The sequence below is a fragment of the Gossypium hirsutum genome, chromosome D03, assembly GCF_007990345.1.
Source record: "Gossypium hirsutum isolate 1008001.06 chromosome D03, Gossypium_hirsutum_v2.1, whole genome shotgun sequence".
In the NCBI taxonomy this organism is placed as follows: domain Eukaryota; kingdom Viridiplantae; phylum Streptophyta; class Magnoliopsida; order Malvales; family Malvaceae; genus Gossypium; species Gossypium hirsutum.
In genome coordinates, this window is record NC_053439.1 from 553,099 (window position 1) to 577,158 (window position 24,060).

At 35.9% G+C, this 24,060-nt stretch overlaps 3 protein-coding genes and 1 long non-coding RNA gene across 5 annotated transcripts; 2 read left to right on the forward strand and 2 right to left on the reverse strand.

Moving 5' to 3' along the window:
* The first annotated feature begins 792 nt into the window (after nt 1-792).
* On the forward strand, nt 793-1,708 carry LOC107908235 (heavy metal-associated isoprenylated plant protein 27). Its single transcript, XM_016835473.2, has 2 exons — nt 793-1,069; nt 1,151-1,708. The coding sequence occupies exons 1-2, from the start codon at nt 989-991 to the stop codon at nt 1,535-1,537; spliced, it is 468 nt and encodes a 155-aa protein (XP_016690962.1). The 5' UTR covers nt 793-988; the 3' UTR covers nt 1,538-1,708.
* Nucleotides 1,709-3,342: 1,634 nt separating this feature from the next.
* LOC107909468 (putative uncharacterized protein DDB_G0271982) lies at nt 3,343-6,449 on the forward strand. Its single transcript, XM_016836990.2, has 3 exons — nt 3,343-3,707; nt 5,116-5,461; nt 5,575-6,449. The coding sequence occupies exons 1-3, from the start codon at nt 3,627-3,629 to the stop codon at nt 6,120-6,122; spliced, it is 975 nt and encodes a 324-aa protein (XP_016692479.1). The 5' UTR covers nt 3,343-3,626; the 3' UTR covers nt 6,123-6,449.
* On the reverse strand, nt 4,601-5,116 carry LOC107909469 (uncharacterized). The gene is made up of 2 exons (XR_005910991.1): nt 4,988-5,116; nt 4,601-4,877 (listed from the first exon to the last, which is right to left on the reverse strand). It is a non-coding gene; the product is annotated as an uncharacterized lncRNA (long non-coding RNA).
* A 7,359-nt stretch (nt 6,450-13,808) lies between the features above and the next one.
* On the reverse strand, nt 13,809-21,925 carry LOC107909467 (rac-like GTP-binding protein ARAC11). 2 transcript variants are annotated; one of them, XM_016836989.2, is made up of 10 exons: nt 20,926-21,925; nt 20,685-20,854; nt 20,377-20,600; nt 18,130-18,877; nt 15,877-15,964; nt 15,680-15,789; nt 15,502-15,565; nt 14,856-14,920; nt 14,392-14,457; nt 13,809-14,315 (listed from the first exon to the last, which is right to left on the reverse strand). In XM_016836989.2, exons 1-10 carry the CDS (start codon nt 21,551-21,553, stop codon nt 14,223-14,225), a joined length of 2,256 nt encoding a protein of 751 aa, XP_016692478.1. In that variant the 5' UTR covers nt 21,554-21,925; the 3' UTR covers nt 13,809-14,222. The 2 variants fall into 2 exon arrangements, with proteins under 2 accessions (XP_016692478.1, XP_016692477.1); XM_016836988.2 differs by lacking the exons at nt 18,130-18,877; nt 20,377-20,600; nt 20,685-20,854; nt 20,926-21,925 and adding an exon at nt 17,066-17,639.
* Between the last annotated feature and the right edge of the window lie 2,135 nt (nt 21,926-24,060).

Sequence of the window (24,060 nt, forward strand, 5' to 3'; positions counted from 1 at the left end):
TTTAAAATACATGTATTTTTGATTTTATACATAATAAAAAAACGCATGTTACAAAAAAAATCGTGGTGCCATCTGATACATTAGCGGTATCGTTTGATTTTTATAAAAATAATAAAAATCTACAAGTAAAAAATGCTGAAAAAAAGGGTCAAACCCTCTTTTCTTTCTGTCTTTTGTTTGGGGTTACACCAGATGATGTTATGTTTAAAAAAAATCAAATTGGTATCGCTAACATGTTAGGCGACACCACAAATTTTTTTTTGTACCATGTATTTTAGAAAAAAAAATTATATTGGTGCCGTTAATGTATCTGGCAACACCACATAAAAGATAATTTTTTCTCGTTGAGAATGATTGACATATGATTGGGTTGAATTTAGGGTGGTGCCACCTGATAGGTTGACCACACTCAATGTTACTACAGAAAACATTCCATCTTCGTAAACAATTTAGATCCTATACTATTTTCGTAATTAATTTTTTATATTATTTCGATAAAAAACTCAATTTTTTCCTATATAATAAAGGCTAAAAGCGTAATTTCAAAATAAAAAGAATATTAAAATAAAAAATTCGATTAGATTCGCTAATCACTCCAACAAAATATTATGATATCGTGAATTATTATATCAAATTTAAAATTTTTTTCAAATCAATTTATAGAGTAAATAAGAACAAACTCTCTCTACATACTATTTCTCAATCCATAATTCTAACAGAGAACTTTACCAAAATTAAACATCTACTTCATTCAATAATTATAAGTAAAGCTAAGCAATTCATGTTGTTAAACTAGAAAGTTCCAAATCTGCCGATCAAGTTTAGACTCCTCTGGCAAAACTTTTATATATATATATAATAACATGGTGGCTCTAAAGGCAACCGTAGTAACCAGAAGCTCCCAGGTTGATCTTTCTTCTCATAATCAATCATAAACCCCAAATTCCATTAAAAACCTCTCGTAATTTTTTAGCACTCAAATGCTTTAATGGGTTTCCTTGATTCTGTCTTTGAATTCTTCGACTGTGATTGGCCGAGCCATAAAAAGCTCAAAAAGAAGATACTCCAGGTCTGCAATGGCGATTCAACTTCAACTTTCTACTTCTTCTTCTTTTTTAATTTCGTTAAAATATTCGTTTTTTTTTTGCAGACGGTGGAGATAAAAGTGAAGATGGATTGCGAAGGATGCGAAAGGAAGGTGAAGAAATCAGTGCAAGGCATGAAAGGGGTGACGCAAGTGGAGGTGAACCCTAAACAAAGCAAGCTCACGGTGGTGGGTTACGTGGATCCCGATAAGGTATTAGAACGGGTCAGGCATCGGACGGGGAAGAAGGTGGAGTTTTGGCCTTACGTGCCTTACGATTTGGTGCCGCACCCTTACGCACCGGGGGCGTATGATAAGAAAGCGCCGCCTGGGTATGTGCGGAATGTGGTCGGAGATCCTCAGGCCGGTGAGTTGGCCAGGGCTACCTCCTTCGAAGTGAAGTACACTACCGCGTTTAGCGATGAGAACCCAAATGCCTGTGTCATCATGTGAAAAAATTATGAACCTGCTGTTTTTTAATCTTATTTTTTGGACCATTTTTTTTAAAAAATCTTTGTACATTATTATTAGTGTGCTTTGCATTTGTTTTACCATCCCACTTTTGCATTTTGTATATTATATTAGAAAAGGAAAATATATTTTTAGTATATTTTATTATTATCGATACCATGTTAGAATTATGATGGTTTGTGATGGTTTATATAATAGTCAAAGAGTCGTAAAAGATAGTATATTCGAGTTTCCTTAACAGGTTAGAGCACGAGAAGTGAGAAAGTGATGGTTGAGGGTATGAGTGTAAATAGAGATCCATTTTCTTGGTCTCAAATTGAGATAACAATGGAATGAGACGAAAGATGAATAATACTAAATCCATTTTCTATATTACATTTTTACCTTTTTTTTATAGTTTGTATAAGGATAAAATGATAATTTCATATAATGGAGTAGGTCAGGATGGGACAAACAATTACAATAACCGCTTCATACCCACTATCAAGAAGAAAAAATCTACCCCGCATCACTCCGCATCCATTTTTTAGAAGAAAAAAAACCACTCGAATTCAGAGTAGATCGGTTCAGAACCTATTAGGCGGTTCAAGTTTTGCCATTCCTAGTTTCAAATGAATCTTATAAAGGGTGTTGCCAATATTTCTCATTTCTCATCACATTATGAGTCATTTTCTTATTAGTTTTGTATTCCTTGATGCTTAGTCAACCTATTGAGTTTTTCACTTATAGGTATAAGTTGTCATGTTAAGACAATGGATAAATGTAATGTACGGATGACAGATATTTATCCTTGTCACGAGAGTAGTCCCATAGTACGTGCTTGTCATGTTATAGGTTTACAAGGTAAAGGGCTTGCAAAGTCTTGGCCTCAAAACTTCTTTACTAGTTTTTACCTCGCAAGCCTATAACATGGATTAGTGACATCTAAAAGTAGAGGAATAAATTTATGTCAAATTAAAGTATAAAGACTAAATACCAAATTTGAGCATAGTAAAATAACCATACCATATTTGGACCTTTAATTTTGTATACAATTTGTTAGATTAACAAGTTGTTACAATACAACACATGAAAAGTTTGGACCCAAAAGATCCAAAACACTCGGTATAACCAATTGTGTACAAGAGAACAAATCAGTTAGTACGACAAGCAGTTGTCAACTGCATTGTTAGAAGATGTTCTATTGCTCAACCAACAAACTAATCACTAGTTAGACCAATGCACCAACAATATCAATTAAACACATAGACAAACAACAACAAAAATCGAACATTCTGAAATTCTGAAATATCATAGATATCTTAAGTACACCTTCCTCTCTTTTAAACTCCTCACTCATTGTATTTAAGCTCAATTTTCTTGCTTTTATCTTCTACCACATATGTGCAGAATTAATTATTAACTGGAAACACAAATTTTTACACGTTATTAATTACTTTCCATGAAAGAACCTAGCTAAACAAAATTTGTTCCAGTAAATCCAACTAAAACATAATAAAAAATAATATAGATAAATAATAGGTCATTTTAAAATTTATATATATAAATTATTTAAAAAATTATAAAATGAAAATAATATAAATATATGATATATTTTATCTAAGTTGGTGCAAAGAGGAACAAGAAATCTTATCCATACAACGGTTCAATTACGGTGGGAACTAAGAATAGTTTCTCTCTTGTTTCCAAACAAACTCCTAAAACGCTTTACCCGAAAACGCCGTCGTTTCATCGCTAATTTCCCTAAAGAAGGGGTCAAATTCCCTATAAATACCCCTCTTGGCCATTCCCTTCGCGTTTTGGATCCAAAAAGCCTCTCCTTCTCTCTTCTATTAGATCTAGAAAACAGCGTCTTCTCTCTTCAAACCCTAATCTGAGAATCGCCCCTCTTTTAATTAGCTTTTATTCTTTTTCGGGTTTTGGCGGGATAAATTCGGGGTTTTCATTAATATCGCCCAAAGATTTTAGAGTTACAAATTATTAATTTTTTTCCTTTTCTTGATCCGATCCCGATCTTATTCGATTTAGGGTTTCGTTTTTCCGTTTGTTGCTGTTGTTGGTGAATCAACAGATGTCTCGGTGTTTTCCGTATCCTCCACCGGGATACGTAAAGAACGGAATCCGCGATGAGGCACTAATTGAATCGATTAAGGTTTGTTGAGCAAAATCCCTCAATCGGGTTCAATGTATTGTTGGGTTTTTTTACCCCTTTTTGCTCGACTACTACTGCTGTGTAATTCGCTTCCAGCGGTAGCTTTGCTTTTTGATTGTATAGCAAAAGGACCAGAGTTTGTATCCGAGAGTTCTAATTCCTGATTAAGATGTTTACTGTTATGTTATGGATATGAAAGCTGTAAAAAGATTGTATAAATGATCGAGAGAAATTTCTTGTGTAACCGTTCCCTTAGCGCCCTGGCTGTGTGATGGTTTTCTGGATTTCTTGTAAAGTAAACGGAGATCTTTTAGTGAGTTAAGGTTTAACTATTGAGAAAATGAACCCAAATTATTCAAGAAACAAAGTGATGCTGATTGTTTATTATTTGTTCAGTATCAATAAAGGAACTCTGTGAATGTGTAATGAAGTATATTTATATTTGGGTTTGCAATTGTATGGAAGTTCTACCGAAGCTTAAATTTGAAACTGTGAAGATATAAGCTAGAATTTAGTGAAATTGTGTTTTGCCCATGGTGGAATGTTGCTTGAAAATGAAACCTAGCTTGTACTAAAGCTGCATGTAAATTTGAACTGGAGACTGGAACAAAAAATCATGCAAGTTATATAGTGGGAATCATTTAACAGATTATGAAGCTTATATCTTCAATGAGTTTTTTATTCATTAGTTACAGTGAAAGAGTCCCTCTTTCACTTCGATTTGTTCTTGCTGCACATTGGTTCTAGGCCTGCTTGTGTTCTTTCACTACAGTTTAGCTTCTTTCTTTGTATTAGCTAGAATCTAGTGAAATTGCATTTTGCCCATGGTGAAATGTTGCTTGAACATGAAACCTAACTTGTACCAAAGCTGCATGTAAATTTACTCTGGAGAATGGAGCAAAGAATCATGCAAGTTATATAATGGGAAATATCATCTAATGGATCGTGAAGCTTACATCTTCTGACTTTCTTTTTAATTAGTAACATTGGAGGAGGGACACTTTAACTTCAATTTGTTCTTGCTGCACATTGGTTCTAGGTCTGCTTGTGTTCTTTCACTAGTGGTTAGCTTCTTTGTATTGGTTTCCCCTGTGTGCTCATAAACTAACACTTGCTCTTGCAATTTGAAAATGAAACCTAGCTTGTACTAAAGCTGCATGGTAATTTGCACTGGAGAATGGAACAAAGAATCATGCAAGTTATATAATGGAATCATTTAATATACTGTGAAGCTTACATATTTGATGAGTATTTTTTAGTAACAGTGAAGGAGGGATAACCTCACTTGTATTTGTTCTTGTTGCACATTGGTTCTCTGCCTGCTTGTGTTCTTTTGCTACTGTTTAGCTTCTTTGTATTGGCTTCCCCTTTGTGTTCATAAACTGACACTTTCTCTTGTAATTTGAAGATTAAGAGAGAAGAAGAGAAGGCCAAGAAGGAAAGGAAGAAAGAAAAGAAGGAGAAGAAAGAGAAAAAACGGGAGAAGAAAGAAAGAGATAAGTCTCGGGACAGTGGTGAAGCTGAAAGTAAAAAGCATGGTCATAAGAAAAGGCATAAAGACGAGAGGAGCAAAGAAGATCAAAAAGGAGGAGACCGTCAAAAGAAAAGAGAGTACGAAGTGGAATATTTTGAGAAGAGTACGCTTACTGAAGAACATGGTCAGGCGGTTGGACCACAGAACTCTTCTGATAGCACCCTTAACAGCAGTAAAAGACAGAAGCTGAGCTTGCCTCCTGACAGTGGGCAAAATCCTGGTGAGTGTGTTTGTATCTCTTCCTTTCCTGGGGGAGGCTGTTTACTTGTTGGGTTTGTTTGCTTCACATGGGCACTGATGTTGTGTATTCAAATTGTTATTATTAATGTGAAGGAAGCATTATCCGGATCCGATTGCCTTTCCAAAGGCATAAAGATCCCGAAGTGCTACCCAGCAAGGAGCAGCCTTGCTCTACCTCAGGAAACACTGATGAGGCCTTTGTTCAACGGGTGCGTGAGCATGCTCCTAGACCAGGCAAAGAACTGGAAGAACAACCTTGTTCGACTTCCGATATTAAACGCCCGGAGCTAACTTTCAAGCTCGGCAAAGAAAAAGCTTGCTCCTCTTCTCGCACATCAGAAACTCTTGCTCATAATACCAAGGCGCCAACGCTGTCAAACTTGTGTACCACTTGCCCTCCGAAATTAGCTTTACAATTCAAAAACCTTGTGGAGGATTGGGTTATGCCTACACTGCAAAGTGAGTTAACCAGTTCTGGCGATGACTGGCTGTTTCAGAAGAAGCAAAACCTCAACACCGAGGTTAAAACCCACAAAGATGGAAATCTTAACTCTAACCAAATGAGCTCGGCAACTTGGCCACGTGCTTGCTTCTTGCCCGAGGCCGATATATACGCATTACCATTCACGGTACCGTTCTGAACTATATTTTGCATAGGAGAAAAAGGCATGCAAAGTGTGAGAAACTAGAAAAAAAATAGTGGTTAATTTTAGTTCATGGTGCTGAAAGTGTGAAGGGTTTGTTGCCAGCATTTCAGCTCCTTAATTTCGTTTTAATGTTGGGAATTAGGACCCTCAATTTGAGGAGAGGATAAATTTTGTGCGGCGACCCCTTAGAAAAAAGAAAAAAAAGATGGCTACTGAGGGCGTTTTCTTTTTAAACCATTACTGGTGAAAAAAGAGAATGAGGTTATTGATGTATTACAAAATTCAATTCTTTCTAGTAATATGGGTATTGCTCTTTGTTCATATGATCATGTTGAACTTAATTTCCTATTTTCTTGCAATTCATTGGGGCTTGTGCTTATGGTGAATATGATGCAAGTGACATTAATATGAGCAAGTATGATTCAATTTTTATTAATACGACTAAATTAGTGTTATTTTATCCAATCAATCTTTTATTTTTTCAAAATATGTATAGCTAAACTAAAATAAAATTTTATAATAAGAATTCAAAACAAAGAATAAAAATTTTAAATATCGATTTAATAAAAAAATTAGGTTCATTTTTTGGGGTAATTTATCAATAAAAGCTTTTTTTTTAAAAATTATTGAAATTGGCCTATTATTTTATTATTTACTGGAATGGTTTAAAAATTGAGAAATCGCGTCCACGTCAGCGCGATGTCAGTGCACGAGTCAGGGCATTGCGTCCACGTCAGCGCAAGTTGCTGACGTGGACGCGATTTCTCGGTTTTTCTCACGTTAGGTTTTTTTGGCTTTTAGGGTTTAGGGTTCAAGCTTTTTAGGTTTTAGTGTTCTAAAAGAAATAATTTCGAGTTAACGTTTCTGATAAAATAATATAAAATCGCTTCTAGCAGGATGGTATTTGAGAAGAATTTGTGAAATCGCGCCCTCGTGGACGCGCTTTTGCTACAGTAGGTCATAGAAGAAATAATTATTTTTTAAACGTTTCTAAGCAAATAGTATAAAATCGTTTCTAGCAGGATGTTATTTGAGAAGAATTTGTGAAATTGTGGCCTCGTCAGTGCGCTTTTGCTACAGTAGGTCATCTAAGAAATAATTTTTTTTGATGTTTCTGAGCAAATAATATAAAATCGCTTATAACAGGATGCTATTTGAGAAGAATTTATGAAATCGCGCCCTCGTGGACGCGATTTTGTTATAGTAGCATGTTTGGGCTAAGGTTATAAATTAGGCAGAAAATGTTCTCAGAATGCATAAGTCATAGTAGAAACAATTTAGAGAAGCTAAAAAGGTTGAGTGAACGTATTAGTGCTGTTATTTACTACGATTGTGAGGTTTGCCACACCAAAAATGGTGTTTTTTTGTCGAAGAATACGGTGCGACTGGTTTTTAACCAGAACATAGATTTAACAGAACTTTATAAAATGACTAGGCGTAAAATTTTTGGAATGACGCCAATGAAAGTTCTGTCTATCACGTATCGATTTTTTTCTTCTGTTGATCCGGTTACATATGACTCGTTTGACATAAAAGGTACTCGTAGCTTAGAGGCAATGGTGCAGACTCATCTTACTAGTGGAGCAGCTTATATTGAGTTATATGTACAATTTACATCGCCAACTGATGTACCGGCGACCGGTGTTCGAGATGTATACACCACCCCTAGCTGACACTCGGTCAGCGGGTTACAAAATACGGAACAACCCATATTCGGTAGCGGTGTCGATTGTACATCCCCTACAAGACACTCTGTTGGTGGATGGGACATGTACGTCGGTGGCTCGATGTTTGATGTTGAAAATATGTATTGGGGAGCGGCATCAAGTTCTAGCGGGTGACAATCTACATCCAATTGGGGACGTTATCAAATGCCCAAAAGAAGGGATAATGTACTCCCTACGACGTCAACCGGTGAGGGGACCTCGTACATTGCAGATGATTGTGGGTTAGAAGATGACTCGGATGTGGATCCACCTCGAGAGCCAGGGCTGGATGGTGCAGAAGTTGGCTTATTTTCTGAACCGGAGCCTATTCCAATAGAGGCTGAAGATGCTGACAGAAGTTCAGATGAGGAAGAAAATTCACGATTCAGAGCATACTCACCTCCAACCCACATGCATAATGTCGATCTGTCAGCAGATGATGCATTAGAGTTTCCAGATCTACCACACCGGTTGCGTGATCGTACAAGTTCGGGGGTAGATTTCGGTGACCTTCAAGTTGGTAATCAGTTTACCAATAAGGATAATTTTATTGGTGCTTTGAAACAACATAGCATAAAAAACGGCGTTAACTACCACGTCATTAAATCAAAGTCTGATAAGTTTGAGGCGAAGTGTGCTGTGTAAGACGTCACATGTTCATGGAAAATCTACGCCTCGTTAAGGAAAATAACAGGGTTGTGGGAGATAAAAAAGTACAGAGGTCCACATACATGTGCTGCAGGTACAATATTGACTGTATCTGAATAATACTTTTATTATGCAATTATTAATTATTTAGTGTACTCCCTTTGTAGGTGTTTCACAAGATCATCCGAAAATGGATTCAGCTATGTTAGCTAGCTTGATACTGCCCACGATAAAAGCAGATCCTAGGACTTCAGTGCCGGTGTTAATTGCCAATATCCGTAGCCAAATGGGGTACACACCCTTTTACCGCAAGGTTTGGATAGTTAAGCAAAAGGCGTTGCAGTAGGTGAGACGCCTCATATAATAAAATATGGCAGTGGTGTCAGGTGCTAGAGAGATACGTCCCCGGTGCCATCACAGACCTTGAAACGGAACATGCATACTACAACGGCCGATTGCTACGTGGATGCCAAGTGTTCAAACGCCTGTTTTGGACCTTTAAGCAATGCCGAGACGCATTTCCATACTGCAAGCCGTTGGTACAAATTGACGGTACCTTCATGTTCGGTAGGTATACTCATCAGCTATTGCTTGTAGTGGCACAGGATGGCGGTGGGAGAATTCTTCCAATTGCTTTTGTAATAACACCGGGGGAGTCGTCTGATGACTGGGATTTCTTTCTCTCTAGGTTAAGGTGGCATGTGTGCCCCCAACCTGATATCTGTTATTTGATCGAGAGGGAAGCTTATGGCAGCGCACACACCATAGATATTGCCTAAGACACGTTGCTTCGAACTACTACAGGCAATATCCATCTAAGAGCAAACGACGACAAGTGACCAACATGGGTATTTAGTCTATATCTGTGTTATTTCGTTTGTCAATTTGAATTAGTTTTATTGGTAGAAGTGATATAAATTATTCGCTATGATACTATATTGGTAGGGTATGAAATAAATAAAAATTGTTTTCACGAGATGTTGGTAATTTTACGATCCTAAAACGGCGAAGGGGCGGACTACCTTTGTTACATACGTTTCGAACAGTGGGCACAAGCATACGATGGCGGCCTACGATATGGCCATATGACGTCGAACCTGGTAGAATGTATAAATTATATTCTTAAAGGAACGCGCCATCTACCGATAACATCGGTTGTGCGAGAGACATATTTTCGTTTGGCGATGCTATTTCCAAAGCGAGCAGCAAGTTATGCAGGCTAGATGCAGGGAGGCCATGTATGGTGCAGTAAGGTAGTTCAAGAAATTAACAAGGCTAAGGCAAGAGCAAACACCATGCACACAGTGTGTCACGATCGAGACAATTTATGGTTTCGAGTGACAGAGTTTGACAGACCGCACCAAGGTGTTGTTGGCGGGCAATATCGTGTACACTTGCGAAATAGGACTTGTGACTGTGGGATGTTTGATGCACTTCGGTATCCATGCGCTCATGTTATTGCAGCTTGTCAGAAACTCCGTCTGGATCCGATGAGTTATGTGGACGAAGTGTAAAAATTAGAAAATATGTACAACGTATGGAGACACGTTTTCCCACTGGTTCCAGATGAACGTAAGTGGCCGCCCGTATCTCTTGCTCCTTTTAAGCTGTTACCGGATAGAGAATTACGTCGCAAACCAAAGGGTCGACCTTGCTCGACTAGAATACGTAACAATATAGATATCCGAGAAATAGCCAGTCAAACGAAGTTGTGGGGATGGTGTAGGAATCCAGGCCATATAAGTCGATCATGCCCTAATCGCAATAGTTGAATGTAATTGTAAAAAAATTAAGTTTGTGAAATTATTAATTGATAAATTGTATTAAGTCAAAAAATTGTATTAATGGTTAGTAAAATTATCAAATTATATACAATTATTAATTGTTAGTACCAGTCAAAACATTTTTCCAAATCAAATATTACGTTAAGGTTAGGGTTTTTAATTGAATTAGGTTAGGGTTAGGGTTTTTAATTAAATTAGGTTAGAGTTTTTAAGTTAAGGGTTTAGGGTTTTTAATTAAATTAGGCTAGGATTTTTAATTAAATTAGGTTAGGATCTTTAATTAAGGGTTTAGGTTTTTAATTAAATTAAGCTAGGGTTTTTAATTAAATTAGGTTAGGGTTTTTAATTAAGGGTTTAGGGTTTTTAATTAAATTAGGCTAGGATTTTTAATTAAATTAGGCTAGGGTTTTTAATTAAATTAGGTTAGAGTTTTTAATTTAAGGGTTTAGGGTTTTTAATTTAATTGAATTAGGTTAGGGTTTTTAATTTAAGGGTTTAGGGTTTTTAATTGAATTAGGTTAGGGTTAGGGTTTTTAATTAAGGGTTTCGGGCTTTTAATTAAATTAGGTTAGGGTTTAGGATTAAATTAGGCTAGGGTTTTTATTACATGTCATAAACTTTTATTTTATTACATTAAATAATATCAAAATAACTAAAAAAATTTATATTTTTTACATAAAATAATATTAAAATATTCAAAATAACTCAAAAATTTTATATTTTTTTACATAAAATAATATCAAAATATTCAAAATATTTGTATAAATAAATTAGGCTAGGGCATCAATGTCTATGCCTAGGGGATTCAGTGCCACATGGCGGCCGTCGATGGTTGTTCTTCCTCCAGTGGGGATTTTGGTTCTTCCGGTTTGGCAGCTGGTTGTCTGACTTGGGACGATAATCCACCTTCAAAGAATAGTGTAAGTGGAGGTGTTTGCATCAGGAACGGCGACGGCGTTTGAAACCCATGCGTTGGTGGGGATTGGTAAAAAGAAGAGCTCCCTGACGACCCCCCTTGTGATCCCTCCTACGCCGCTGGCCTATACATCGGCAGTCCGATCGGCATAACAGGAAATGGAGCTGAACCGAATATTTGGCTCCTACCTGCCATAGGACTCGAAAAATGATACATATAAGGGTTAGGGTACATATAAGGGCTAGGAAACGCACCTGGCATCATCTGGAAAGGCGGTTGCGTGGGTATCATCGGTTAAACTGCTGCGTCGGGTGACTGCGTCGGTGCTCTCGTTGGGCCTGGTGATTGCATGGTCGGTGATGATGAGCCGGGTGAATGTCTAGGCCTCGTTGAGGGGCTGCTTTCGTCTTGTCGTCTTGGATTTAGAGGCCCGCGCCTTACCCTTTCGACACGTATTTGCCGCTGCCTCTCCTCTGGCGTCAGTAAATACGGCTTGCCATGGATCCTAAACCACGGCATGTATTCTGGAACGCAAGCTAACTCCAAAACGATGATTGGTTCTTGAGTAGGTAGATAGTCATACCGATCTTCCTACATTTCCGTGTACTCAGACCAGTATCTCGTCCAATCCGTATTCAATTGCCGAAGGTCGACTTTGTGTTGATCGTCAAACACCTCAAGATCCACCGGAATCGGTTGTCTCCGTCCAAACTGTCGTAGCACTCTGTCTGTCTGGTGCGGCTCCACGGTTGCGTAGTTGACCAACACGACTTTTACGTGTCAAGCTTGTGGATTTTGTAAAAACTCTTCTGGGATTACTGCCCGAATTGTCGGATCCTCGTATGGTGTCCATTGAAACTATATGAACATAATAGAAATATTAGTTATATACATACATAATACTAAATACTAAATACTAAATATCAATCGAATAGCGAATGTATGGAAATATCTATTTGCAATAATACTTACTTCTGTTTCCGACCGTTGGTCCAATAGAAGCCGTATATCTTCAAGAGAGGACGGTAATCGAGCATCACTTGCCGGATGGTTCCACCTAATTAAACAAATTTTTAGCATACTTTTATTTTTAAAAATCTACATAATAATTGTAAAATGTAATATAATAAAATTTACCTCGTTATGAGTGGGAATGTATATGAGTGGTTCACTCGAGGACGTAGAAATGGAAACCGAAACCGTGCCTATGACTGCAGTAGTGACAGACAACCTCTGATGTTTGCTCTCCTCAGTCGCGTCGCCCTGCACATCTCCCGATATAATGTTGCCAAGACGGCAGACCCCCAACTAAATTCACCGGCTGCTCTAAAATCAACGAGTTTTAGCAGCTATCTTAGATGTACGCGGCTCCGTGACGTGCCGGGCATCAGATAACCTCCAATTAATTGAAGAATGTATGTCCGAGCATATCGGATTCTTTCAATTTCAATTGAATTTTTATCCGGATCAGGGAATGTGTCACGTAACCAGCCCATCTCGACCTTACCTCCCTCCATTTTCTCCGGAATAGCGCCCAAAAGCTCGTAGCATACCGCCTCCCAATTGCTAGATTGGGCAGACCCGGTGACTGGGTGCCCGTCCACCAGCAATCCCAACTGCAGACTAACATATTCTAGAGTGATAGTGCACTCTCCACATGGAAGATGGAATGTGTGCGTCTCAGGTTTCCACCTCTCGATCAACGCACTGATCAGTTTCGGGTCCAACTTGCATCCCCTGCCCACCGTCGCCACGTGCCAAAAACCCGCTTCCCGTAGGTAGTTCTCTACCAACGGTGATGGAGGAGCATGCATTTTCCGAATATTGCATTTCAATACCCGATATACAACCTTTTATAACAAATAATAAATTAATAATTATCTAAAAATGCATAAATAAAAAATTCTTAAATAATATTTAAAAATTAAATTTAACACTTACCATTGTCATTTGTTCCACCGATATGTGATGCCTATCAAGACGAGTCAATGATACGGCCATTGATGAAATCGGACAAATTTTTACGATTTATGAAAATATAAAAAAAATTTAAATTATTTTAAAAAAGGAAATTGAGAAGAAATTGAAATTAAATATGGATTTGAGAGAATTTTTGAAGGAAATTGAGAGGAAATTAAAATTAAATATAGATTTGAAAGAATTTTGGAAGGAAATTGAGAGAATTTTGAAAGGAAATTGAGAGGAATTGAGAGGAAATATGAAAGAGGATTTGTTTGTGAAAAAATAAAAAGGGGTAGGGGTATTTATAGTTTTTTTTGACCGTTAGGGGGGGCAATGGTCAAATTTTTGACCGTTGGGTACTATTCACACGCGGATGACATCGCGTCCACGTCAGCAACTCGCGCTAACGTGGACGCGATGTCCTGGCGCGTGCACTGACATCTGGACGCGATTTCCCAAAAAAGGACCATTCCGATAAATAATAAAATAATGGGTCAATTTCGGTAATTTTTGAAAAAAAAGGACTTTTATTGGTAATTTGCCCCATTTCTTGTTCACATTCTTGGGATTGTTACAAGTTAATATATATGTATATAATTCAAATACTAAAATAAATCTAACAAATGGCTTACACGAAAAGGATGATTAAAAAGAGGCATCAAAATAATCATACAACACACTGGTACTGGTGCCTGATAATTGAACCAAAGAATGAATGCTTACAAATAGGCATAAACAGATCATATATACGCGGATGAAAGGACTCGTTTCAATCCAAAACGAACGATTTACAAGAAACTAAGAACAGAAAAACAAAAAACACGAACATAAATCGATACAAAACGATAAAATTAAAGACTTTCCGAGCAGTTTCCTAACTAACATCGATCTATTTCATTTCAAACAATTAGAGATGCCAAAGGAGTTGCAATAACATAATATACTACTGAACCATAAGATGCTTCGCGATGATCCTTTGTTGCGTCGGTTTGGGAGATCAAAATCCGGGGTAGTTCTAATTTCTTCGAGTGCAAAAAAACAAAGGGAAAGAAGGGGGTTCTACATTTTCTGTTTCTACTCACATTATCGAGCATGGTTTGTTCTTCTTTTTCTTCTGTTTAGGAGGTTGAAGAACGATTTTAATGGCTGAATCGAAAACCGATTTCACGTTCTGTAGTAAAATCGATAAATACTGTTAGTATAAAGCGTATTCTGTTATATGTACAGTTTATGAAAATAATAGATACCCGCTGTGACTTTGCACTGCATTCGATATAAGCAGGTGCACCAATCTGCTTCCTCAGTTCCTCTCCCTTGCGGATTCGGGAAGAAAAAAGGGTTAGTTTTAACAGAATATTTCTGGAAAAGTACGGTAAAAATACCATGGAGACCTTTATGCTAGGGGTTGAATTGCATTTTGTCCCTTTTACTTAAAAAATAGACAAATTAATCCTTATACATTAGATCAAAGACCAATTCCATTCATTTTTACACGTGAACTGTCTGGTTATTCTGTCAGTCATACTAGTTTTAGACAGTAAAAATTAATGAATTTTTTAACAGAAAGAACCAGTTTGTTCTTTAATCTAACATAGAATGACTAATTTGTCCATTTTTTGAGTAATAGAGGCCAAATGCAATCTGACTCCTATTACAGGGGCCTCTGTGTTATTTTTACTAGAAAAAAATGGATTAATACGAAGATTATTACCTGAGCTGCAGAAATCGGCACAGCTCCAGGGTGATCATTAAGGTACTGCTTATCGTCCTGAAGATCTAGTTCGTTTGGAAACAAAAAGAAAAAAAGAATGAACACTACAACGCACGTATAAACATGAGTATTCACGGACCATTACTCAACAATTCACTAAAATTTGCAGCACAAAACTATTGAGAACCATTAAAAGACTAATAGCCTTCCCGTTGGTAAAAGTACCATAGAGGCCGTTGTATTAGGAGTCATATTACATTTTACTTCCTCTATTAAAAATAGGATAAATTAATCCTTATACCTTTGATTAAAAAACAAGCTAGTCCTTTCTATTAAAAATTTCATCTATTTTTATTGTTAAAAATTAATGTAACTAATAGAATAACCAAATAGTTACACTTGACATGTCACGTGTACCTTATGTTGACGTATAAGTACTAGTTTTTAACAATAAAAATGAATGAAATTTTTAACAAAAGGACCAGTTTGCTCTTTGATTTAACCTAAAGGGACTAATTTGCTCTCTTTTTTGGTGGGGGATAAAATGCAATCAAACTCTTAATATAAGAGCCTTTACCTCTTCCTGTTGCATGAATGTCTAAGACTTTCAGAAGGGAGCTAAAGTGCACTTAATGTTTTCACCTACCAAGCTTAGTTCCAACAAGAACAATCGGAACGCCGGGGGCGTAATGGTTTAACTCCGGAATCCACTGCGAAGAAAACCGAGAAGACAATTATCAGGGAAGAATAAATTGAAAGTCTGTATCCAAAAGCACTCCTCTTTGTTTGAAATTTTATATATCTGCACTGCCTTGTAACCTTACCTTTTTGGAAACATTTTCGTAACTCGCCTTGCTAATGAGGGAAAACGCCAATATGAACACATCAGCCCCACGATAACTCAAGTGTCTTAATCGGTTATAATCCTCTTGTCCTGTTGTCCGGAATTGCAAACCGAGAATCACCGAATAGGACCGAAAATCTCCACAATGGTTCTAATAATGAAAAAAGTGCAAAGTACCTGCAGTATCCCACAACCCGAGATTAACAGTACTCCCGTTGACAACAACATTCGCACTGAAATTGTCGTAAACGGTTGGCACATAATCCTGTTTTACACAGTAACGAAGAAATGTAAGAAAAAGGGTAGACATATCCTTGGTATATTACAGAAAAATCTTATAACAGATTATGAATCAAAAGTATATAAAAGAGAAAACATTCATATTGTTTACTATCAAAGATCCGAATTCAGTACACTGTAAAGCCGAAAAAGTTTAACAAGGTTTTCTCAAACCAAATTCACTAAAAAAACCAGCTCAACAAACAAATCTTTTAGCCTAAGACCCCTCTATCCGGTAGCTACATTGGACTTAAATAAACCCGAAGTTTAGCCAAATTAGACCCTTACGAAAGCAAGCTCTCCTAGTGGTATTTTCAATCCAGACTCCCCCTATCTGGTAGCTACGTTGAACTTAACTAAACCCGGAGTTTAGCCGAATTAGACCCTTAAGAAAGCAAGCTCTCCTACCGGTATTTTCTCCACTCCTAAAAATCGAAATCCTTTTCATTCGATCCAGTAAGTTTAGGGAGCTCAACAAACATTTACAACACAACAATTGCATACGAAAAACCAATCTTTAATCCTCATTTAATCCAAAATCTGACAACAAAACATCACCCTTCAAGACCCCCCTATCCGGTAGCTACATTGGATTTGACTAAACCCGTAGTTTAGCCGAATTAGATCCTTAAGAAAACAAGCTCTCCTAGGGTTATTTTCTCTGCTCGAAAACCAAAATCCTTTTCACTCGATGCAACAGGTATTGGGAACTCAACAAACATATCTTTTGGTCTAAGACTCCCCTATCCAGTAGCTACTTTGGACTTGACTAAACCCGGAGTTTAGCCAAATCAAACCCTTAAGAAAACAAGCTCTCCTAGCGTTATTTTCTCCTCAAAAATAGATTTTTTTTCACTCGATCCATCAAGTATTGAGAGCTCAACAAACGTTTACAACACAAGGCTTGCATACACACACACACAAACTTCAATCATAGAATCCTCATTGAATCCAAAATAAAACAACAAATAGAAAATTCCTACCCAATTCATAGAAACGAGTTCATACTAAAAACCCAAACTATAAATTTTCTTAAAATAACATATTAACAATTAAAAAGAAACATTAAATTACCAAAAAAAAATACCGTGGGGAAACTGTTGCTGGTGTAGGAAATCAGCAAACAAGTTTTACCAACAGCACCATCACCAACAGTCACGCATTTTATAAACCTTGCAGCGCTGCCACTCATTTTCTTCTTCCTTTTTTTATTTTTAATCTTTTTTTTAATTTTTAATGAAAAGGTTAGCCTCAGATCTTAACACCTGAGGACCAAATTTCGAAATCCCTAATAAAATTATTCCTTTTTTTCTTCAATTAAGAACCGGCATTGCATATTTTTTTTCACCGATTAACAGTAAAGGGAAGGAAAAGAAATGTTGAAAGAAACCCTAAAGGAGAAAAATTAGAGAGAAAGGGGCAAAATTTTCGTTTTTGATTTTGATTATTTAGGACCGGGAAAAACATGCCGTTTGAATCGTTCATGGAGCTGACCAATCTTCTCCAACTAAACCCATTTTTTCCCCCGAATTTTTTTGGGTTAAATTGCAGAAGAAGTCCTCAGATTATGGTTAATTTTATTTCAAAATGTTCTAATTAAAGGTTTTTCCTTTTTATATATAAAAAAATAGAAAAATTGTAATTTTAAACCCTCAAAATTATTATTATTTTCAACTTGTAAACAAAATTTCCCACTTGTCCCTAAACATAAATTAGATATGGACTTACTTGTCACGATGTAATTACTGAATGCCAAAGGTGGCATAAAAGAAAACATTGTATTTCACTGAGAGAAAGAAGGGGCCGAGCTTAGATCTCTCAAAAAGCAAAGTATAGCCCTTTTTCTGTAAAAAAGAGAACGAAGGCGGACTTATGGGAAGCAAAGACGAAGGAGGAAAAGAACAAACACAAGAAGTCGCCGGCGAGTGTAACACGAGCCATGACAAAAATTTCAAAGCATTTCACACTTTTCCTAAAAGAAAACAAGGTATACAATTCTACCTTCCTAATTGAATGCCATCTCGAAGCCCTAACACTACACCACTGCCTCTTTAAAAATGTCATTTAGAAGAGTTTGCATAAGCTATACACAAAAACAGGTTCGTAATAGCATCGTTTTCGCCTCGGTTTTTAAGGGAGAATTCTCTTGACATCGTGCTCTTGTTCGATACTCTTGGCTTGGTTGTATACGGATTCAAACGCTTGCATGCATACGCTCGAAAACCCTACCATTGCTTGAAACACATGCGGAAACCCCATTTGAAGGTTGTTCAAAGTCATTGCTCGTGTTACGCTCACCGACTTCTCGTGCTTACTCTTCTCTTCCTCCGCTTTGGCTCTCGATAAGTCCACTTTTGTTTTCTTTTCTGCAATGGGGTCTTTGTTTGTTTCCGGTACAGAAAAAGGGCTGTACTTACTTTCGAGTGATCTAAGTTCAGCTGCCTTCTTCTCGAAGTCTTTAAACGCGGAATCTGCCTTCTTCTTTTGCTTATGCTCCTCGGCTTGTTGAACTACGATGGCATGGATTACTGTCAAGAAGCTCTTGATTCCTTCAGATGCTACTTTATCCGGAATCCTATTGACCGCAAGATGCCACTCTTCACAAAAAGAGTAAATTTTCGATTCTTGACTGTTTCTTAAAAGCGGGTTTTTGCTGAACTGGAAAAGGCTAAGCCGAAGCCAACCAGCAAGGGACTGAATGTAGTCTCGTTGAGCTTTGACTAAGTTGCAAAAAGACAAATGCCATTGCTGGACTTCAAGCTCGAGCAGGAGAGTTGATTGCCGGTGAATCTCGGATGTCGGCTCGTTAGAAGGGATGAAATTAAGGTACTTGAGTTGTTGAACTATGTGTGTGTGAACTTGGTGGATCTCATACATGCTTCTCCACATGCACATCAATCTGCATAACAAGCAAAGAACATAGCATTATGCTTTTCAAAAGCACTTTTCAACCGCAACATTAAACTAGCAATGGCCAAATTCTTAGTTTTGAAAATTTGCAGTAAAAATGCCTCTTCCGTCCCTCTCAATTTTAAAATTGAGCAAATTGGTCCTTCTCAAAAAAATCAAAGCAATTAAGGACAATTAGTCTCGAGGTTAATATTTTTTCTAGTCAATTGTACATAATTTCGATTAATATAATAACAAATTTAGCTCTCAAAGTTTAGACATTTTGTCAATGTGGTCCTGATTTAACAAATTTAGCCAGCAACATTTATATAAATGTGTAAATGTAGAGATTAAATTTGTTGAACTTCTTAAAATCAAGAACAAATTGACAAAACATGTAAACATTAAATGCTAAATTTGTTGCTATACTAATCAAAATTATGTACAATTAATGAAATACATTAACATTATAACTAATTGTCCTTAGTTGCTCACTTTCAAATTGACAAGGACTAAAATAGCTCTGATTTTTTTTAAAAAAAGGACCAATTTGCTCAATTTCAAAATCGAGAGGGACCGGAAAGATTTTTTTTTACCACAAACTGTGCACATTTAGGACCATAGGATTCCCTTCAAAGAACCTAAAAATAAAGGAATCAACAAAAGATTAAGGTTTAACTCTACATTAGAGACCCCACTAGCCTATATAAGGATAAATGGTCCATTATCCCCTCAACCTCAAAACATAAGCAAAAGACAATAAGCAGCAGTAAAAGCAGTCAAAAGTAAATTCCATGTTAAGGCCATTTTAGCAAGCACTAGGCTTTGACTTTTTAGGCTCTTTTTTTTATCTTTACTGCCATTGATAGTAACCATCCAAACTTTTGCACTGAATCCTGAATCTGCATTGCAAATGCCTTAACAGTACAGTTCAAAACAAAACCCCATATGATTCAAAGTGAAACAGCATAGCATGCCTATGGGTCCCAAATGTGCCACAAGCTTATGTCCTCAACTAGCAAAAAAAAAAATGCAATGCAACACAGTCACATGGGAAGGAAGGAAGACTGTAAAAGTATTACGGAAGTCCTTGTACTAGAAACCGAATTTCATTTTGCTTCCTCTATTAAAAAAAAATGAGCAAATTAGTCCCTATCAAAGAACAAGCTAGTCGTTTTTTTAACAATAGAAATGGATTAAATTTTTAACAGTCTTTGAGTTACAGAGATAAAACGCAATTTGACTCCTAGTGCAGGGGCTTCCAAATGTGTCTTTCACCTATACCCCCGTGCAATGCAAAAGGAAGACAGTAAAAGTACCATGAAGGGACGGTAGATCAATTTTAACAATAGAAATGGATGAATTGTTTACAGAACAAAGCAGTTTGCTCTATGAACTATCGTACATGCACTAATTTGCTCATTTTTTAGTAAAGGAGGTAAATGCAATTTGACTTCTAGTACAAGGACCAACATGATAATTTAACCAAAGAAAGACTAAGTGACTAACCCTTTTACAAGCTCAAGTAATTGAGGGTAAAGCTCAGATTCTCTGAGTTTAATGATTTCAGCTGATGTAGTTTCAATAGCTTGTGAAGCAACCATCATTTGGGATTCTAATTTTTCAACTTCTTTCTTTGTTTTCTCAGTTTTCATATACTCAGCTCTCTTCACTTCAAGTTTCCTCATATGTGCCACCTTCTTCTCATGTTCTATCTTTATAGCCTCAGCATTCTAAAACCAAAGAAAAGGCCAATAAATTTGAAGAGGGCGTGAAAAAAAACTAAAACTTGCATGCACTTAAAAGAAATTGCGTACCTTGACTTCCTGGTATAGTTTCTTCTCCCAAGCATATAATCTCTCTATGGTGGAACAATGGCTAGTATTTCCTGTATGTCCAACAATGGTGTTTTCGACTATTTTGGGGTTCCAATTCCATGTCCATGTTGTTGGGGTTAAGTTACAGGCATAGTTATTATACCCTTTGCCTGTAAGGGACCAATTTGTTAAAAGTATAAAACAGTCAGGCAATGAAGCAAAGATCTATATATTTCTATACCTGAAAGATTGGGATTTGAAGCTTCTAACAGTAATGAAAGATGGCTACCAGCATCAGCAGCTTTAAGGAAATATTCATCAACTTCTTTAACAATCTCCACTAGTTCTTTACTGTTCCTACAAACAACCATGGCTAGCTCACTACCACTCGAAGGCGGCGCTGCCGCGTTTGAAGCTCCAGTAACGGCGGTGACAGCCGTCTCGGATGTAGAAGTAGCAGCTTCCCATTCTTCTTCAGTGACTGAACGAGAAGCAGTAGTGGCGGCTTGTGCGAATGGATCCCAAAAATCCCAGCTACTAGATGGTGGCGGTGGTGGTGGAGGAGGAAGAGCAGGGGAAGCAGTGGTGGTTGTACCCGATGTCCAAGTGTCTGAACCAGGACTCATCGGCGGCTGTTGTGGCGGCGGAGGCGGTGGTGGTGCCGGCACCGGAGGTGGACGGTGTAAAGTGGTTTCATTGCTTGAAAATTGAACCAGAGCTGACCCAGTACCTCGTAAAGAACGAAGATACATAGAATGTGAAGCTGATAATGCTTGTCTAGCTATAACTAATTCTTTTATATATCTCTTCCTTGCTTTACAACGGGAAACAGATTCTTCTCTATCAATCCTTGAATACCAACACCCCATTTTTTTTCTTCTTTCCTTCAAAATCTAAAATTTTCCCGGAAAATTTAAACCAAAGAGCTAAAAAAGGAAACTGCTTTACAAAAAGAGAAAAGAGAAATGGGGTTTCAATGTTGTTTCTTTTTTACTTTGTCAAAAGCTTTGCTGCTTTCATTAATGGCGGAGGATTCTTTCATCTTCAAAGAAACAATCTTTCACAGCAAAAATTTGCAGTTTCTTTTTCAAACAAAGACAAAAAAAACCAGCATTGAACAAAGAGCCATGAAAATGGATTTTGTATTGCAGTTTAATGACGAAATTACCCTCTTGAAATGTACTTTTAATTGCTTTTCTTATTAAATTGCTGTAATATACCACCTTGAACATGCAGCAGAGAGCACAAAGCTGCAAACCATTCTGATAATTATTATTTATTTAGTTCATGATGTACGGGCGTGGATGCTAGGTTTGGAAACTTATGAGGGTGTTTATGTCATTCTATTACTTTCAACGGCCACTGAATAGCCAAAACTTAAAAGAGGATTTAAATCATATATAAACTAGTACAGGGCGAAGCATAAAATTTTAAACCGTATAAATTAAATTAAATTTTTATAATTTTTAAAAGATTAAATTAAATTTTTAATTTTTTAAATGAATTAAATTACAATTTTACTTTTATTATTTTAAATTTTTAAAAAATTTTAAGATTCTAAATATATATTTTTTATTTTAAGGGGTCGAGCTAGTATGATTTGTCAGCCACGCTTTAGTTTAATTAATTTTGGATTAAATAACTAAAATTTAAGTATTATAATATGCTTTAAGTTTTTTTTATGCTCTTTGTCTATTTAAAATTTAATTTCTACTTATTTATTTTTAAAAAATAATTTCTTTATTTTTCGAATTTAAAAATTTAAGTTCAATTATTAATGCTATTAAAATTCTTCTGTTAAAGTTAATAGTATGGCATTCTAAATTTTAAAAAAATTAATCACTCGATAATCATGTCACAAAATATGGCGCTATAATGAACTAGAATTTAACAAAAAAATATTAATAATTGTAGTTGTTTTTTAAATTTATGTCAACATTTTAATTATAATTAAAATAAAATATTTAGATTAACTAATGATATTATAAACATTGAGGTACCAAATTATATAAAAAATTCAATTATAAAGATCAAATCTCAAATCTTAACATAGTATAGGGACCAAAATTGGAATCAGACTATTTTATATAATTAGAAAGTAGAGGAACCAAAGTTAAAAATTAACCATTATTGTTTAAGAATCTATGCTACTGCATATAAAAGGATGTAGTAGTATAGATAAAAGTAGAGGGACCGAAATTGAATATTGACCATTATTTGTTAAGAATATGTATATATAAAAGCAAGCTAGGTGTCAAAGAAGGAATGCGGCCTTCCTTTAATATATAATAGTATAGATAGTGGTAGTAAAATTTAGATTAAAATATTCTCCAAGTAGAGGTACTTTTAATATATTGGGAATTTAGTCCTTTTAATTTTTTAAAATTTCAAATTCAGGTCTAATTATCGACAATATTAAAATTTATTGTCAAATTTATCAGTGTGATGTTTTGAAATAGAAAAAAATGCACATTTGATAGCCATGTAATAAAAAATTGACTTGTAATGAATGTACATTTAATAGAATAATTTTAGCTATATTCACAATTGGACTTTAAATTTTGAAAATTAAAAGCTAAAAAAACTAAATTTCTTAAAATAAAAGTAAAAGAATCTGATTTCAAAAATAAGAAGAATATATAGATTTTGAGCATGTTTGAACTTAATATGAATTTCTTCGATCATAAGATTCAATCTCGAAAGGAGAGATCAAACTTTAATGACTTGTTAAAACATTTAGTCCATTTACTTTTATTTCAAGGAATTTAGATGTTGATCAACAAGTCATTAAATTTTGATCTCTCATTTCGAGATTGAAGAAATTCTTGTTGGAAAAACTTGCTCTTAAAACGGGCTTAACTTGACTTGATTTCATAACTTGACTTGATTTCATTTACATTTTAGATAAATAACGCTCAAAGTTCTAAACTATTAATAAGTTTATGTTTTGTGTCACTTAATTTCAAAAAGTTACAAAATGGTCAATGAATTATTTGAAAGTTTCTATTTAAGTTACTAAGTTGTTAAGTTTTTTTTTTAAAGTCTGACTGGCAAACTCCAAGCGACTATTATTTGATAGGTATGGTGGATTAGTATTCATCAACGTGACGTTTAAAGTTGTTTCATAAAAAAAACTAAATTGTAAAATAAAAAGGGAATAAAAGTTTTCGATTGGTATAAGCGGTGCAAACATAGAAGATCACACAACAATAATTTTAACAGCCCGAGAACTTAAATGAAAATTTTTAAATAGTTCAGTAGTATTTTGTAACATTCTGAAGTTAGGTGTCTAAAACGTAAATTTATTAATAATTTAATGACTATGAATATAGTTTACCTTTATATTTTCAGGGTAAACTACATTTGTAGTCGCTCA